The 17,042-nt window shown below is 42.7% G+C and overlaps 1 protein-coding gene across 2 annotated transcripts in view; it reads left to right on the top strand.

The window, feature by feature from the left end:
* The window catches only part of CMTM8 (CKLF like MARVEL transmembrane domain containing 8), a 77,879-nt gene extending 61,193 nt beyond the window's left edge, over positions 1–16,686 (top strand). For both annotated transcript variants that reach the window (XM_033132728.1, XM_033132730.1), the window contains 3 exons: positions 6,730–6,903; positions 9,856–9,972; positions 11,829–16,686. In XM_033132728.1, the coding sequence (XP_032988619.1) occupies positions 6,730–6,903; positions 9,856–9,972; positions 11,829–11,912 (375 nt within the window). In that variant the 3' untranslated portion in view covers positions 11,913–16,686. The remainder of the gene's footprint in view (positions 1–6,729; positions 6,904–9,855; positions 9,973–11,828) is intronic.
* Positions 16,687–17,042: the final 356 nt, after the last annotated feature.

The raw sequence follows: 17,042 nt of genomic DNA, 5'->3' as shown, positions 1-17,042 counted from the left end.
TTGTGGGGAGAGAGAGAAACACCAGTCTCTGTTCCTGAAACTTATTCATCAGGTGTGTGACTTCCTGAGTCTGTCCTCTAACTTTCTTACCTTATCGCCCCTGTTTTTTCATCTTTTTGTCTTTTTGCTGTCTTTTCTAGAAGGTTTTCTCAATTTTAGCATGTAACACTTCCATTGAGATGTGTTTTTTTTTTTAAATTAAAGTTTATGGGGGTGACAATGGTTAGTAAAGTTACATAGGTTTCAAGTGTTCTATTGAGTTTTTAATATCAACTTTGAATCCCCCAGCTGAGTATCTGTACTTCTTTTCTCTTGTGCTAGTGGAGGCCTGGCTGCCAGTATTCTAAGAACCCAGCAGAGGGGAAAAGTTAAGGATTGGAAGGGGGGGAAGTCTTCATATTGAATAGTCATTGAAGCCTCTCATGTTTAGTGTGATACGCAAATCTGCGTCTGTGTCCCTCAATCTGAGACCTTCTGTTTTGTTTTACCTTCTTTAGAGTTGGAGGTGATTTTGCCTCCCAGGAGACACTTGGCAATTTCTGGAGACATTTTTGATGGTCATTAAGAGGGAGATGGGGAGGCTTGCTGCTGGCGTCTGGTAGGCAGAGGCCAGGGTTATTGCTAAGCATCGTACAGTGCACAGGACAGCAAAGAGTTATTGGCCCAAATGTCAGCGGGGCTGGGGCTGAAGAATCCTGATCTAGAGAATACACTTTCTTACTAGTGACAGAGGTGGGGGAGTCAGCAGAAGGTAAGGACATAGCTTTCAACAAATCCTCCTGATTTTAGACTCCCCGCCACCCCACTTCACTCCAATCCCCAGAAGTACCTGGGTCTTTTCAGACTTTGCAGCAAGCTTGGTTTGCTTCTTCACTTTCCCTGTCAACCAGCTTAGTTAGAATTCAGCTTTCTCACGGTGGCTGAGTTGGTGATCCCTCATCCATTTGTATTCCAAACTTCCAAAAAAATGAATCACTTCTGTCTCCTTTCCTATTCACCCCCATTCTCGTGATACTTTTCGAAGGCTTTTGGGAAGGAACAAAATTAGATCCATGTGTTCAGTTTGACATCTTTACCCAGAAGCCTGAAATACGTGCTGAAGCTATAGCAGTTGGCACTGGCACAGCAGTCGCCACAGACAAGTGGAATAGAATAAAGATTCCAGGAACTGACCCAGTATCTGAGAAGTCACCAGTAAGTGATAATGGATCAATTGACCGTGTTCTAGAAAAAATAAAATAAAATTAGCCTTTTGTCATCCCACCTGTAGAACTCAGTTTTCAGGTTGGATTGAAGATCTAAACATACGTACAAGACTATAAAAAAAAAAAAAAGTAGGAGAATATTTTTCTAATCTTGTGGTGAGGAAGACCTTTGTAAGCAGACTAGAATAGGAGAAGGCTTAAGCCATTAAGAGCAGTCCATTAACTATGTAAAAAATTTAAACTTCCATAGAATGAAAGACTCTCTGAAGTTAAAAAGCCAAGTTGGATGGGGAAAATATTGCCATATATATAGTTGTTACCATTCCTCTTAGGGAAAGATTTCTACAAATCACTAAGAAAGTGATTTTTTTAAACATCAGTACATAAGGAAAAACCTAGAAGTGGCTAATAAGCATCTGAAAAGATGCTCTACCATCCTCCCCACTGAAGGCAAGTGCAGACTAAAACAAGGAGAATACTTAACTGGCAACTAGTTCTCAAAGAGTGGCCCCTGGACCAGCAGGAGCAGCATCACCTGGGAACTCGTGAGAATTGCACACTCTCAGACCCTCTGAATCACCAACTCAGGGGCTGAGGTCCATCCATCAGTGGTTTTTACAAGCCCTTCAGGTGGTTCTGATGCTCACTCCTGTGTGAGAACCATTGCTGTGTCGCTAGGAGCATGAATGAACGACGTTCAGTGTCATGGATGAATCTCACAGAATTGAGTGAGAGAAACCAAACAGAAGAGTACATACGATAGGTTCCATTTATAGGAAGTTCAGAATCACGCAACACTAATCTAGGGTGAGAGAACTCAGGGGAGCTGTTACCCTTGGAAGAGGGAAAGAGTAGCCAGAAGAAGGGATAGAGCTTCCCGGTGCTGCTCACGTCCTGTTTTTATTTTTAGCAGTGGCTGCTGGTTACACAGGTTTGTTCCATGTGGGAAAATTCATCGAGCTGCTAGGGTTTGTGCACTTTTTTCCCATGCTGTATTTCAATAAAGCAGTGAAAGGCAAGACATGAAATCTCTTTTTTTAAGTCGGGTTTTTAATCATTTAAAACATGGGAATTTAGTGAGGGTAGAAGCAAAGAGTACGATTACACTGATGAGAAGAAATATTAGTACAAGGTTTTTGATGAGTAATTGGGCAGAATTTCTAAAGCTTAAAATATCCTGGAAATTTCACTTCTACAAATGTATCCTGAATTTCAGGTATGCAGAGATATATATTATAAGAATGTTCCCTGGGCATTTTTGTACCAACATAAATGAGACAACTGAAATTTCTCTCAATAGGGAACCAGTAACATGAATCATGGAAAACTGGACAACTGTTAAAATTGGCACAGATCCTTAGATAGTGTGGACAGAAGTTCTCCATGGTGTTACTGACTAAAAGAAGCAAGCTATGGGCAGACGGATCCATATTTTTAAAAGAGAAAGAAAAGGATGTGCGAGTGATGGTTATCAATGCAAGAAAAAGAAGTTAAGAAGGGTAGATACAAAATTTTTATACTGGTTTCTCTCGAGAACTTACAACTGGAGGATGGGGGCTGTCATTTCTTTGCTTACTTTATATATGCATGATACACTTCTGCATCTATCTTTTTCTAATTTTTTTTAAGTCTAAGCCTTCCCATTCAAAAAAGGTTTTAGTGTAAGAAAATGCTTATCAGTAAAAAAATAAACAGTATTTTTGTAGTCTGAGCAAATAAAGATGTAGAGTTTGTCTTACACACACACACACACACACACACACACACACACACACACACACCCCAGGAGATGAATAACATTTTTGTAAAGTGATTTTCATCAGTATCGATAACAGTGAGAGACAAAGGGTTTGTTTCTAGATATATTTCAGTTACCTAGGAAATTCACTTGGGAAGAATATTTCTTTTCTTGACAGGGGCTGTTTTTTTTTTGTGTGTTTTTTTTTTTACTGTGTTTGCTGGTGAGGTCGTGGGTCGTGTGTTCCTGCTCTTTGAGAGATGGCTCAGTTAACAGTGTTGTCCCGGTGTGTGATAGATGGGCCACTGCTGGCACATCAGATGCTTAGACAAAGTATCTCTATACAGTGGACCCCACTTGCCTTAATAATGAAAAACATTTCCACATTTGGAGCCGAGAGCTTTTAGCTGAGCCTATTTTGCTGGACACGAGCTTGTGCTGGGAACTCTTAAACCATTGCACACCCCTGGAGAGTCACCCTCACCCCATTTGCAGTGCCTCTTCGTGAGTGGTTATGTTTCCTGTGGGGATCATTGACAAAGGGCCATGATGACCCTTTCAGGTTCAATCAAGAAGCCTGTGATGTTGTTTCAGACCCTACCATGTCAGATTATGTTTTACGGATCCAATGGAAGGTTAAATATACATACTATAGAGATTACCTGTCAGTTACAGTGAATTCGGGCCCCAAAACCCCACGCGTGTGAGGCTTGGCACTTTCTGGAATTCTGTCCATTTTGTGTATCTTCACATTCAATAAACTCTGTTGCCGCAGATGTAAGCACAAAAACACATCTCCATGAAGCATTTCTTTGGAATTCATGTACGTGAGCAGATACAAGAATGTCAACTTTCAAGTCTAAAGAAGGGAAACAGCAACATTTAGAGTCTGCTCCCTGCTCTCCAGCACAGGCATCCAAACTGTGACAGAGAGGTGGGCTTCTCCCAGTGAGCAGTTTAAAAATGTCCCTTGGAGGGGCAGACGGGTGGCTCAGTGGGTTAGAACGTGAGCTCTGGGCAATGGAGCTGCCGGTTCGATTCCCACATGGGCCAGCGAGCAGCGCCCTCCGCAACGAGAATGAAGTCAATGAGCTGCCGCTCAGCTCCCAGGTGGTCAGGTGGCTCAGTTGATTGCAGCGCGGGCTCTCAACCACAAGGTTGCCGGTTCGACTCCCACAAGGGATGGTAGGCTGCCCCCTGCAACTAACAATGGCAACTGGAGCTGAGCTGCGCCCTCCACAACTAAAATTGAAAGTTCAACTTGACTTGGAAAAGTCCTGGAAGTACACACTGTTCCCCAATAAAGTCCTGTTCCCCTTCCCCAATAAAATCTTATAAAAAAATAAAATGTCTCTTGGAAACCTGTCTGAGGGCTTAATGATCACCCTAGTAAGGGTGAAGATCTTCTTAAGGAGGAGCTTGAACGCTTCTTCCTGCGGCATCCACTTCTAATCCCTCTCTGGAGGTTCTGGCTACCTCAGACTGGGTGGGTTGAAAACTGAGCTCATGAACTATTGTTCAGATCAGCCCCTTAAACCCTTTCCCTTTTCATTGTTCCCATTGAGGAAATGACCTACTAATCCACTTTCTAAATATTTCTAGAGATCTGGGAGTCATTCTACTTTATCCAGTTTAATCTATTAAAGTGTTGTCTGTTTCTGCAATCTGTCTTGAATTCACTCACTTCCCCAATTTTCACTGCTACTATATTGGTCTTGAATACAGTCGTCCCCTAGTATCTGGGGGAGATTCTACCAGGACCCTCCGCAGGTACCCAAATCTGTGGGTGCTCAAGTCCCTTATATAAAATGGCATAGTATTTGTATATAACTTATGCACATCCTCTTATATACTTTAAATCATCTCTATATTACTTATAATATCTAATACAATGTAAATGATATGTAAATAGTTATACTGTATTGCTTAGGGAATAATGACAAGGAAAAGCAGTCTGTAGGTGTTCAATACAGACGCAACCATCAAGGGCCTAACTACTTAGTACATACATCAGCAACAATGTAACGTTTTCTTTTCAAATGTTTTTGCTCTGTGGTTAGTTGAATCCCCAGAGGCAGAACTGTGGATACAGAGACGCAACTCTGTATCATCTTCTCCCTCTTGTATGATCCCCACAGTCTCTGAACCTGTCCCCTCCACGTGTCCATTTCTCCACATGTCCATGCTTGTCGTGAAGCCAGTGTGGTCTTACGAAAACTCACCCGACCTTATCATCGTCTTGCTCAAAACCTTCCCACCGCCCTTAGGATAAAGTACAGAATCCTGCGGCGTCCTGGGCCCACATTCTGACCCTCCCCAACCTCTCTAACATTTTGCATTCATGTCCTAACTTACTACACCTTCTTATGGGTTCTAAAAGGCAGAAAGCCCTTCCTCCCTCCAGGCCTTTTTCTCGAATGTCGTCTTCCCGCCGGTCTCGCTAGCTCTTATTCCATCTTCGGGTTATGCTTCAGCGTGGCTTTCCCTGACACTTCCCATGCTTGCCACCAAGGTTATAGCTCCCTGTTATAGATCCTGATCATATCCTTTATTTTCCTTTATAGCATTTTTTTCATTATTGAATTTATTCAAATATGTCCCCCCCCCTCCAGATTTTAAGTTGTGTACAAGCAGAGTCTGTTCAATTTGTGCTCCTCTCTGTTCTCAGGGCCTGGGTAGCAGGAAGCCTGGCATATTTTAGGTACTCTCAGTTGCTAAACAAATGAGTGAGAGCTACCTTCCTAGCTTTGTGATGTAAACTACTGTAGTATTTTGTTCCATATACTGTGAAGAAAGCTAAAACAGAAAAGAAATAATTTGCCTTGATTCACACAGCAAGCTGGAACTGGCAGCCAGAGCCTGTCCCAGACACCGGCTACTGTCTCCTGGGGATATGGTTTAGATGCTAACTTTTTCTGGCTTAGGAATAAAGTCCACCTTGCCCTTGAAAGGTCTGGAATGTGAGGTGCATACCTTGCTCTGGCTTTCCTTTCTTCAGGACTAATCATACCTATGGTTTATATCAGTTTCTTTTCCCTTGATGAAGTCTTCCTTTAGTCAGCAGTGACATTGATTTGGCTTTGGCTTTGGTCTTGCTCGTCAGCAGTGACAGTTGATGACTGTTGCTGAATAAATGTGCAGCTTCCGAGGTGTTGAAATGCTGAGTGCCGTAGGACTAGGCCCTTGCTCATCCTCCTTTCTGAAAGCTGTCTCAGGCCACAGGTGTATCGGCCAGCGGTGACGAGGGCAGCCGAAGCAGGTAGGGAGTCCTCAGAGGTTCATCCCCTGAGAGCAGATCAGTCCAGGGGCCACCTTGAGTGGCCCTGCAGCCTTGTTCCCTTGACAAGTATCAGCCTATGAGCAAATTCTAGCCACAGATGTGTCTTGTTTTGCCTCTCGTGATATTTTAAAACTCTGGGTAGTGCTAATATTTAGAAAATCAAGATTATCATTGTGGAAGCTTGAGTTTCTGTGTTCTGGAAAAAAAGCAAAACCAGCCCCCAGTGGACTGGAGCTGAGTAGAGACTGCCACTTAAAACTAGACATAGCTTTTCTTGTTAGCCCTGGTCTCTGCCCAGCCTACTATGTTCATTTATTTTACCTTCCTGGTGTGTGTAGGAATGTGTTTGCAGCCCCTATTTTATTTATAAGTTATGTATATGTGTATATATGGATGAAAGTTGTGATTGACACTCTCAATGATTTTTTTTTTTCTGTCCTCACTTTCTTCTTTTTCTTTCCTTTCTCCTTTCTCCTCCCTTTTCCACTCCCTATCTCATTTTACAGGTTCTGGGACTGCTGGTATGGACGCTTATTGCTGGAACTGAGTACTTCCGGGTGCCTGCCTTTGGCTGGGTCATGTTTGTAGCTGTATTTTACTGGGTGCTCACCGTCTTCTTCCTCATCGTCTACATAACAATGACCTACACCAGGATTCCCCAGGTCCCCTGGACAACGGTGGTAAGAAAGCCAGGGGCATTCTTCTTGTCCATTGCCCACGAGGTAGGATGGAATTTAGTCCTCCTCTGGTCAATTCTGCATTTTACGATAAGCAGTCAGGAGGAGGGAACCAAGCCGCTTTTCAACACTTTGCTTTCAAATCTCCTCTGCTAAATACCCAGTGTCACAGCTTGCAAGTTCTACCTTCCACAGAACACTAGAACACAGCTTGACCAAGCTCTTTGCTGGTGTATAACAAGGATCACCTTTTCTCCAATTTCCAATAACAAAGTCCTCATTTCCGTCTGAACCCTCACCAGAATTGCCATTAATGTCCATCTTTGTGTCATATACCTCTACTCTTTATCTGATCCCAAAGCCATTCCATCGTTTTCGGTATTGATCACAGCAGCACTGCACTCCTGGTTCCAAAGTATGTCCACCCCACTCTTGGTACCACATTCTGTATTAGTCAAGGTTTGCTAGAGAAGAAAAAGCAATAGGACATATGTAAAGAGATTTCTTATAAGGAATTGGGTCATGTGACTCTGGAAGCTGACAAGTCCCAAGATCCACAGCCAGCAAGCTGGAGACCCAGGAGAGCAAATGGTGTGTAGCTCCAGTCTGAGTCCAAAGGCCTAAAAACCAGGAGAGCTGATCATATAAGTAAATTCTAGTCCAAAAGCTGGAAGGCTCAAGACCCAAGAAGACCCAATATTTCCTTTCCAGTTCAAAAGCAGGAAAAAAGATTGATGTCCCAGCTCAAAGCAGTCAGGCAAGAGCCGTTTCTTCTGGGTGCCAGGAGCGTCTGCCTTTTTGTTCTGGTCAGACCTTCAACCGACTGGATGACATAAACCCTCAGGGCCCCAGTGGGGTGGTATATGGGGAGAGAATGCCTCTACCTCCTACTTATCTCTCTACCACCCTTTGCCCCTCTACTTTCCAGGGGAAACAGGAATTTCTCGTTTCCTTAGAAACATGGATCGGGCCACACTTAATAAGGGACAGGGCCACTATTCAGGGAGTTCACAAATCACATATTCAGCAAGTCTTCTCCCCATTTCCTCTCTGGCCCCTTCACCCGCATAGCTATTTGGGCAAGACCCAGGACTTGTGCCAGGGCATTCTGCCCAGGTTGGGCTCTCTTTGAACGTCCTCTCATTCATCTTGATCCCTTGTAAGGGAAACTGAACATACCTGGTGCCCCAAAACACATGTTCAAAGATGTTCATTACAGTAGTATTTATAATCCTGGAAACACTAAGAACATCAAAATGCCTGTCACTAGGGGAAAGTTAGACTGTGAGGTGTTACTGCCATGACAAAAGCAAGGTCAGTCTGTTTGCACTGACATGAGATGCCCTTAGTATCTTTCTAAGTGGAGAAAAACCCCACTCATAACTATATGGCTCCACTTGTGTAAAAGTGAGTGTTTGCCTGTGGCCCAGAAGACGGGGTTGAGATGGAAAAGGACATACTGACTTTGTACTCCAGAGTGTTCTGTTTGAACTGGATTTTGTTTAGCTGCCATGAACATGCATGAGTTTTTGGTGTGTTTTTTTTAAGCATTTTAATGTTTCAAAAGTAAAATACATGGCTAGTTTACTAAAGAAAAATAAATTTAACCCCCACCTGTAAAAGGATGCAAAATGAAAACTAAAGTCTTCCACTCCTCAGAGGTATAACTCCATTAAACTGTTCCTGCATTTTTAAAAAAAAAAAAAAAAAGGTGAGGAGTCCTTTACTTGGCAAATAGCAAATGTGCCGAACTCTGGAGGTAATGTGCAATAAAAAACAAACAAACAAAAATTTTTTAAATATGCACCAATGTGTTTCTGGACCCAAAAACAAAAACAAACAAAAACCCCCTCAAGCAACAAGCATACTGAGTCATCCAGAAAAACCAAGGCTTTCTGGGGACACGTTTCTAATGGCAAATGAGCATCATGTGTGGTCTGAACCCTGGGACTGACCCTTCTCTTAAAAGTGAATTGCCATAACTCAGGAACAATATGAGTAAAGTGTAGAGGTGGTAACAGGGATACACAAGCCATCTCAGAATGCTGGAGCCTGAACCCGGAAAATTCTATGTGCCTTTCTTCCCCTCAGAAGAAAAAGATACTGCCTCCTCCCCTTCTCCCTACCTATGCCTGTGTCTCTGAATTCCTGAGGGATAGATGTCGCACCATAGGGGCTGCTCTTTGAGAGTCACCGTTCTCCCTACCTGTATGAAGCATTGATTCTGCCCCACCCCACCCCTCACCCTTGTTCAGCTAGGACTAAGCTTTGCACATCACGTATGGTTTCCTAGAGTTTGAATAATACTGAAAAGCAGATACCTACTTGAATTTACATATCTCCTTTCTCTAAGAATAGGAAAAAAGAAGGTGAAGCCAAGGGTGAGATTAGTTCCCAAAGGGCTCTATTAATACATATAAGATCCTTTGATTTTTAAGAACTTGCAGGGGTTTGGGGAGCTCACTTAAAGGCCCCTCCCTGCCTAAAGCGAGGGAAAATCGGCTGGGCAGCTTTGGGAGAAGCTCTCTCAGTTCTACTTCAGGGTCGGCTGCTAAAGGGCTGCGTCTGCTGCATGGGCTAAGGCAGGCAGATCTCACTGGTGGCCCCTTCTGCAGTCTTCCGTCCTTAGCCAATATGTCACCATGGCTGAAATCTGGACGAAACAAGGATTGAGAGCAAAATGAGGGAGAGAAGGGGACGAAGGGGCAGTGTGCAGCCTGGGTGACTTGGGGAGAGAAAGAGAGATGTCTGGGTGTCTGAGTATGAGCTGGTGTAAAACCTTCCCCTCCCCAAGACACTGATGAGCTGCCTTCTCACAGCCCTCGTCCCCTGTCTTCCAAGTGTCCAGATGGGCTCCTTACCATACCGGGGGTGCAGTTCTGGCTACTTCTGAAGTTTGGAGGGGCCCAGAGCTTCCTACGCTCCCTGAACATGCCACCTCTCTGTCTCCCCCAGGGTCTGTGCTTTAATGGCAGTGCCTTTGTCTTATACCTCTCGGCCGCTATTGTGGATGCATCTTCTGTCTCCCCGGAGAGGGATGGCCACAACTTCAACAGCTGGGCTGCCTCATCGGTGAGTGAGCCTTACACACAAACACACACACACACCCATGATCTCCTCCCTCCCTGAGGCCCTCGGGGGATCAGGAGGAGGACAGAGTCTCTGCAGGAAATAGCATCACCAGTAGTAGTGACACGTCGGCAATTAGCTTATTGGTTTGAAAGCATCATAAGTGGAGAGGCCTCCTGATGACCTGAAGTGCAGAGGCTGAAGGACTCTGCTTGAGTGAAAGCCAGATGGCTGGAACCAAATCAGTATTTGAGAGAGGAAAATATTTGAGGCATTCTAAGAATAATTACCTCCCACAGTATGAGTGGGGAGAGCGTTGCAGAAAATGAGCACACTATGATTCTCTTTGGTTTTGCTTTTTTAAGTAGAAATGTTTGTTTATGCATTGAGAATGCTTAGAAAATATATACACCAACAGAGGTTCCTTCCAGGACTGTGATTGAAGGATGAGTGTGGAATGAGAGGATTCTACTTTTTAATTTATTTGCTGCTGTAGTGTTTGCATTTTTAAACCATAAGCATGTATTGTTTTTTTAATTAAAAAAAAGCATTTTAAAAGTTTCTCTGATATTGGCATTACAGTGTTCCATCTGCAAAAGAAGTGTGTGTGTGGGGGGGGACAGTTAGACAGGAATGTCAAAATGATAATGTTAAAGCTGACTGATGAAAATGGGTTTTTGTTATATTCTTTACTTATATTTCAAAAATCTCTATGTAAAGGTAGCGTGCATGGGTGCACACGAGATTAAAAGTCACAAGCGTTGGCAGCACTGGGTTCAAGTTAACACATAGCACGAATAGCTGGAACTGGGTGGTGGTTGCCCCATAAGAGGGGCCTACATTCTCCCACGTACCGTTCACACCACACACCCCAGATGGGCTCACCACTTCCTGCTGCCCACTCATCTCATCTCTGTAACCGATCCTGTGGCCATCTGAGGGTCAGCCCTGGTCTAAAATCGCCTATACAGTAGTTCCCCCATTACCCATGGTTTTGCTTTCTGCAGTTGCAGTTACCTGCGGTCAACCCATGTCCAAAAATATTAAATGGAAAATTCCAGAAATAAACAATTCATAAGTTTGCAATGGCACACCCCTCTGAGTATCGTGATGAAATCTTGCACCGTCCCACTCCGTCCTGCCCAGGACTCTATGACCCCGTTGTCCCGCGTCTCCACGCTGTACAGGCTCCTACCCATTAGTCACTCAGTACACTTCTTGGTTATCAGATAGCTCATCAGACAGAGGGGGCCTGCATTCAAAATTCACAGAACTTTCATTACCATATATTGTTACAATTGTTCTATTTTATTATTATTATTGTTAAGCTTTTTCTGTGTCTAATTTATAAATTAAACTTTATCATAGGTATGTATGTGTAGGAAAAATCATAGTATATATATATATTACGAACCCTATATATATACATGTATATATATATGTATATATATAGGGTTCATACTATCCACGGGTTATATATAGGGTTCGTACTATCCACGGGTTCAGGCATCCCCTGGGGACCTTGGAATGTATCCCCTGCAGTTAAGGAGGGACGACTACTGTACTAAATTAGAAATACATGTGCTTTTCTCAGATGCACACCATCAGATATTCACCCTGAAGCGAGCACCCTGGGATTATTTGAGCAAAACTACAGGTTTTCCAGATATATTCCAAAAAACAGCATAGCCAGAAATCATTTCAGGAGGAAGGTAACTGAACCAGTAAAGCAGTTTTAGATGAGAAAGCCTGGAGTCACGGGACGCTGTGAGTGCATGACTCAATGGAGGCGAAATGATACCTTTTGCTAATTAGAAGGTGCCCTAAACGCTCTTTCTATTATGCTTTGTTTTCTGCAGTTCTTTGCCTTCCTGGTCACCATCTGCTACGCTGGAAACACATATTTCAGTTTCATAGCTTGGAGATCCAGGACCGTCCAGTGATTTGCCATTTTGAGAATTAAGAAGGGAACAAAAGGAAGAATTTCACTGTAAAAACAGCTGTTGGTATAATGTATATTTCCAGAGAATTGTATTTAACTAATGTTTTTATATACTTAGTTAAATTTTTGCACCCACTGGTTTGTTACAATTAAACTGGAGACTTATTTGCAAAGTGCTATAGCTTATAATGAGCTCTTAAAGATCTGGTTGATGTCTTCATAGACTTTATTTTCTGAGATAATGTATAAATAGATAAATTGCTAATATTAAGAATGTCAAGTTTGTAAATCTAACGTTTAAAAGGCCACTTTTCTTTTTTTTGATTAAATGTTTCCAAATGCTGGGTAATGTAGACTCTGATTTGAGAAAGGAGACCTGCGGCTGAAGGCCAAGGCTGGATGCTGTAGGAAGTCTTCATTCTCACAGGGCTGCCCAGGTCCAATATTCCCAGAAGAAACCCGTCCACGGCCACCGGGCCAGGGCGGTAGGAGAGACGCGTCTCCCCAAGTCTCTGTTCATGCTTCTCACATGCTAACCACTCGGCCCAGAGGGCATCTAATGAGACACGGGCCCTGGAGCTTGGTAATGGGCCCACCCTAAATGGTGCTTTTACCTCCAGGGACTGATGTGCTGGTGGCGTTTGTTTTGAATACAGACTAACATCAGTGCGTAACCATTAAAAGGATAAATGCTTGCATGTTCCTTAAAATCATCTCGCTGACCAGTGACATGTGTACCATATTTTGTGGAAAATACCCCACCCAAATTCTCAAATCTCTAGCCCTAGTATTTTGTAACATCGTTATTCGATATAATCAAACGGCGGGAAGAACCTCACTCAGCAAAGCAGATGTGCGCTTAGAGGAAGTGTTTTTAGGCAGGACGGTTCTTGCTGCCGCGGCTGTGTATCTTGGGTGATTTTTCAACACGAGCTTCCTTTGAAAAACAAAAAAAACCACAGAAACGTTGGTGTAGTTGATGACAGTGAAGAGTTTCAGCCGGGCGCTCAGAGGACATGACCTATGGCCTCTGCTCTTCTGGTTAAGTGTTGTTTCTTTGTTTTGTTTTTTTTGTTTGTGTGGGTCTTCCTGGTTATCTGATTCTAATTCCTTATCCAAGCTCTGTTTACCCCTATATAGGAGAGGTGGTATTTCTTCAGTGTCTACTTAAACACCCACCCCAGATCTTTGAAAGAAACAGTAAAGAATGTTCTTGGGTTGTGGGTCCAAAGAGGTAATGGTGCGGGGGGGGGGGGGATCCAAGCATGAGAGGTGGTGTAGGGTACAGATGTGTGGGAGTAGGTGGGTGTTGGTGCACAGGAGGCCACTCTGTGTCCAACATTTAGCATGCCGTGAAGGTTGAGCTTTAGCAACACAGATCTGCAAATGATCAGGGCAGCTGTATTCTCAGCCGTCACCGGGATAGCTTCTGCCTCGCTCATCTTGCAAGAAAAGCTGACATAACTAGTCAGTTTTTGTGCTCTGTCTCTCTCTGTCTGTCACTCCTCTCATACTCACAGAGGTATATTCATCTTCCATGTACTCCGTAGGTTTAAGCACTTTATATCTGCAATCAAGGCTCCATAAAAGGCAGAAAAATGTAACCTGCAGAGATCTGTGTCTGGAAACAGTCATAAAGAAAGAAGCCTGCTTTTGTTTCTCTCTCTCTCTCTCTCTCTCTCTCTCTCTCTCTCTCTCTCTCTCTCTCTCTCTCTCTGTGTGTGTGTGTGTGTGTATGCGTGCACGTGCGTGATTTCTATAATCAGGGCTGCATTAATAAGAAGTAACTTCTGGGGTGAAAAGTTCCGTAAACCATTTTGAAATATCTTCCAAATAGACTACAACCGTAAGTCTTTCTTGAACTGATAGCACCAAATGTACCTATTTCAAGAGAACAGTGACTTGTCTGTCCACGCAGCAGCCACTTGCTCTCTTGTCTTTGCGGTTTTTCAGGAACATGACCCTTTGTGTTGCCCTGAGAGTTCCCCCCAAAACAGCATTTATTTTTAACTGAAAGGAAATTATTATTTCCTCTTTTGAATACTGGGAGACTTTGTTCACATAATTTTTAAGCGTGGGTTTTTAGACAACAAAATGAGTCTCTATTGTTCAGATGAAGCTAGAAGTTCTGAACTGGGTTTCGTTCATTTTTCTCTTAAGAAAGAAGCAAAAAACAAAAACAAAGCCACATGCAACATGGCCAACATAACAAGAATACGTTTCTGAGGTTTAAAAACTATTACTACAGGGATAGTACACGCTATGCTGAAACTCTTCTGTGATGGAACTGGGTAGGTTTTTTAATCTGATGTATTTACCCACTCGTGGCAAATCAATGAAATGCTTCAGGCAATTCATCTCTCTCCCTCATTATTTCCAACTCATAGCCCCAAAAGATAAATATTTGGCCAATATTTCAAAAGTACAAGGGAAGCTAGAGACAAGAATGTTCAATATCAATTATTTTTGTACTTTTTTAAATTATTCCCTTCAGAGGAAAATCCCTTAAGGGTATTAGCACACTAAAGATTTTAAATACATAAAATATCTCTGTGTAGAGCACAATTAAAAATGCTCGCTGAAGATACAGTCCTGGGTAGAAAATCCATTTAAAATCTTTGTTTCTGTCCCCGAGACAATTATTACTTTGGTCGAAAATACGGTTTTTCACAGAAAAAATAATCCAGGCATATAAGGCTAGGTGTGCACACATACTGAAAGGTGACAACCTCAGAAGTATTCGTTAACTTGTCACATCCAAGGTCTGGTAAATGTTCTGCCAAATGTGAACGATAAGCAAACAGCTGTGAAGGAAAGTGAGATAACTGGTCCAGTGTTGAGGATTTAGGACCGCAAGGAAGATTAGAGTACATATTGTTAGGAGTTAGGAAGGCATGTTTTGAGAAAACTTCCATGTCAATGGCAGATTTCTTTTTTAGAATATTCAGAATAACCAAATCCAGAATGTAGCAGACCTTGTCCCTGCCTGCCCCACATCTCTGCTCCCTCCTCTTGTTATTCAACTACCCTCGTTTTTTATTCAGTACCCACACCAGCCACTTACGCCCCAGTTACTTGGAGGAAGCTATTAGGTTGGTGCAAAAGTAATTGAAGTTTGAAAGGTCTTGAAAAAAAAAATTGCGAAAACCTCAATTGCTTTTGCACTAACCTAATAACTCCACTGTGACTCTAGGAATGGCGCATGTGGTTCTGTCTACGTTAGTGCCACCCCCGCCACACTGATTGGTTCAGGGATGGGTAAGTGACCGGAGGCTTGCTCTGGAGTTCTGAGGAAATACGCAGGCAGTTGTTGGCAAATATATTGTGACCACAAGAGGGAGCCAGTCGTGGGATGAAGGGGACTGGAAGGAAAAGCAGCGAGATGAAAAGAAAGTTCGTGATGGTTACATCATTGAGACCCTGAATCATTTCAGCCCTGAATGCTGGCCACCTCTGGACTTTACAATGACAGGAGCAATTATACCCACTTTGCTTAAACTAATTTCTGTTCCTTGCAACAGTATGCATCCTAAGCAATACACAGGGCTTCCTGGCAAATGGCTTTCCCGCAAAGGCATAAAATCTTGGTTCTGATTCACTTTCTCATAGTAAGTCACCATACGGCCCTAGGCAGATGTCAGTCAACCTTAGCACCAGGGCTCCTTAGCAATAGAAGGGTAGAAAAAGGAAACCTTGAGAGTCCACTTGAGAGAGTGACTCAGGCCTTCCCCAGGCTATTGGTTAAGGATGGTGATAGCATGGGAAGAGCCTAGGAAGAGAAACAGTGGGAAGGATGGGTTCTCAAAGCAGTTTTCATGACCTGAACTTTCGTCGTTGTCATAGGAAAGCTGAGTATAAAGGAGGAAACATGAAAATCTGGCCTCCACTGTTTTAACTTAGAGTGAGAACTCCATCTTGTTATGTCTCAAAGACAAATAGTCACTCTTGAGAAGTGGTTTCCCTCTCTGGAAGTAGGGTGACCATTCCGTAAGTGCCAAAGAACACTGATCCTATAAGACTGCGGATTAGACCTAAACTCCTAACAGGAAAAAGGGCTTAGAAATAAATCAAAGGTAGTACTTGTGGTTTTTTTTTTCCTTTTTCAAATTAAAACTCCAATGAGATGCTAGGTCACACCCTCTACCTCTGGAATGGCTAAAATTGAAAAGACTGCAATACCACGTGTTGACCAGGTTTTGGAGCATCTGGAATTCTCATTCACTGCTGGTGGGACTATCAAATGTTACAATTTACATAAATTCATATTTAATAAAGTTAAACATAGATTTATAATATGACCTAGTCATTCCATTCCTAGATATTTACCCAAGAGAAATATGTCCACAAAAAGACTTATACAAGAATAGGCATAGCAGCCGTGTTCATAATTGACCAAAACTGGAAACAACACAAATGACTATCAAATGGTTAATAAACAAATCGAGGTGTATTTGTACAATGGAATACTGAAAATAAAAAGGAGTGAACTATGGATACATGCAATAATGTGGATGAATCACCAAAATATTATACTGAATGAAACAAACCAGACAAAAAAATATATGGATTCTATTTATATGAAATTCAAGAAAAGGTAAAACAATTGTATGAGTAAATTGACAGGAAGCTGATCAGTGGTTTCCTGAGGTTAGAGGCAGAAGGGATTGGATAGAAATACCCTACATCTTGATTGTGGTAGGGGTTGCCTGTGTGTATACATTCGTCAAAATTCACAAACTGTTGACTTAAAGTTGGTATATTTTATTTTATGTAAATTACACCTTGATAAAGTTGATTTTAAAAGAAAACAGGTGGGATGTTTTTAAAGAATCACTGCAGCCCTTGTCCCGTCTGCTGCGCTGTCAGATCATTTATTTCCATCGGTCTTCCATCTGGTTTGTGATCTTACGGAGAATTGAAATGGTGGGTTTTCATCTCTGCCTTCCCTCTGCAGCTCAGCACAGCACGGGAACATAGTATGTGTTTAATACACATGTTGCCATGGGGAAGACACTGGGATGTTAATGGAGACTCCCAGAAGACCTTGAAGGATTAGCAAGTTAGAAGACAAAGAAGCTGAGGTAAACCTATAGAGGGCAAGCCTGAGCTTGGCAATGAAAGCAGTGCTGTC

The sequence above is a fragment of the Rhinolophus ferrumequinum genome, chromosome 17 (assembly GCF_004115265.2).
Source record: "Rhinolophus ferrumequinum isolate MPI-CBG mRhiFer1 chromosome 17, mRhiFer1_v1.p, whole genome shotgun sequence".
Lineage (NCBI taxonomy): Eukaryota > Metazoa > Chordata > Mammalia > Chiroptera > Rhinolophidae > Rhinolophus > Rhinolophus ferrumequinum.
This window is presented reverse-complemented; position numbering and strand designations above follow the sequence as displayed.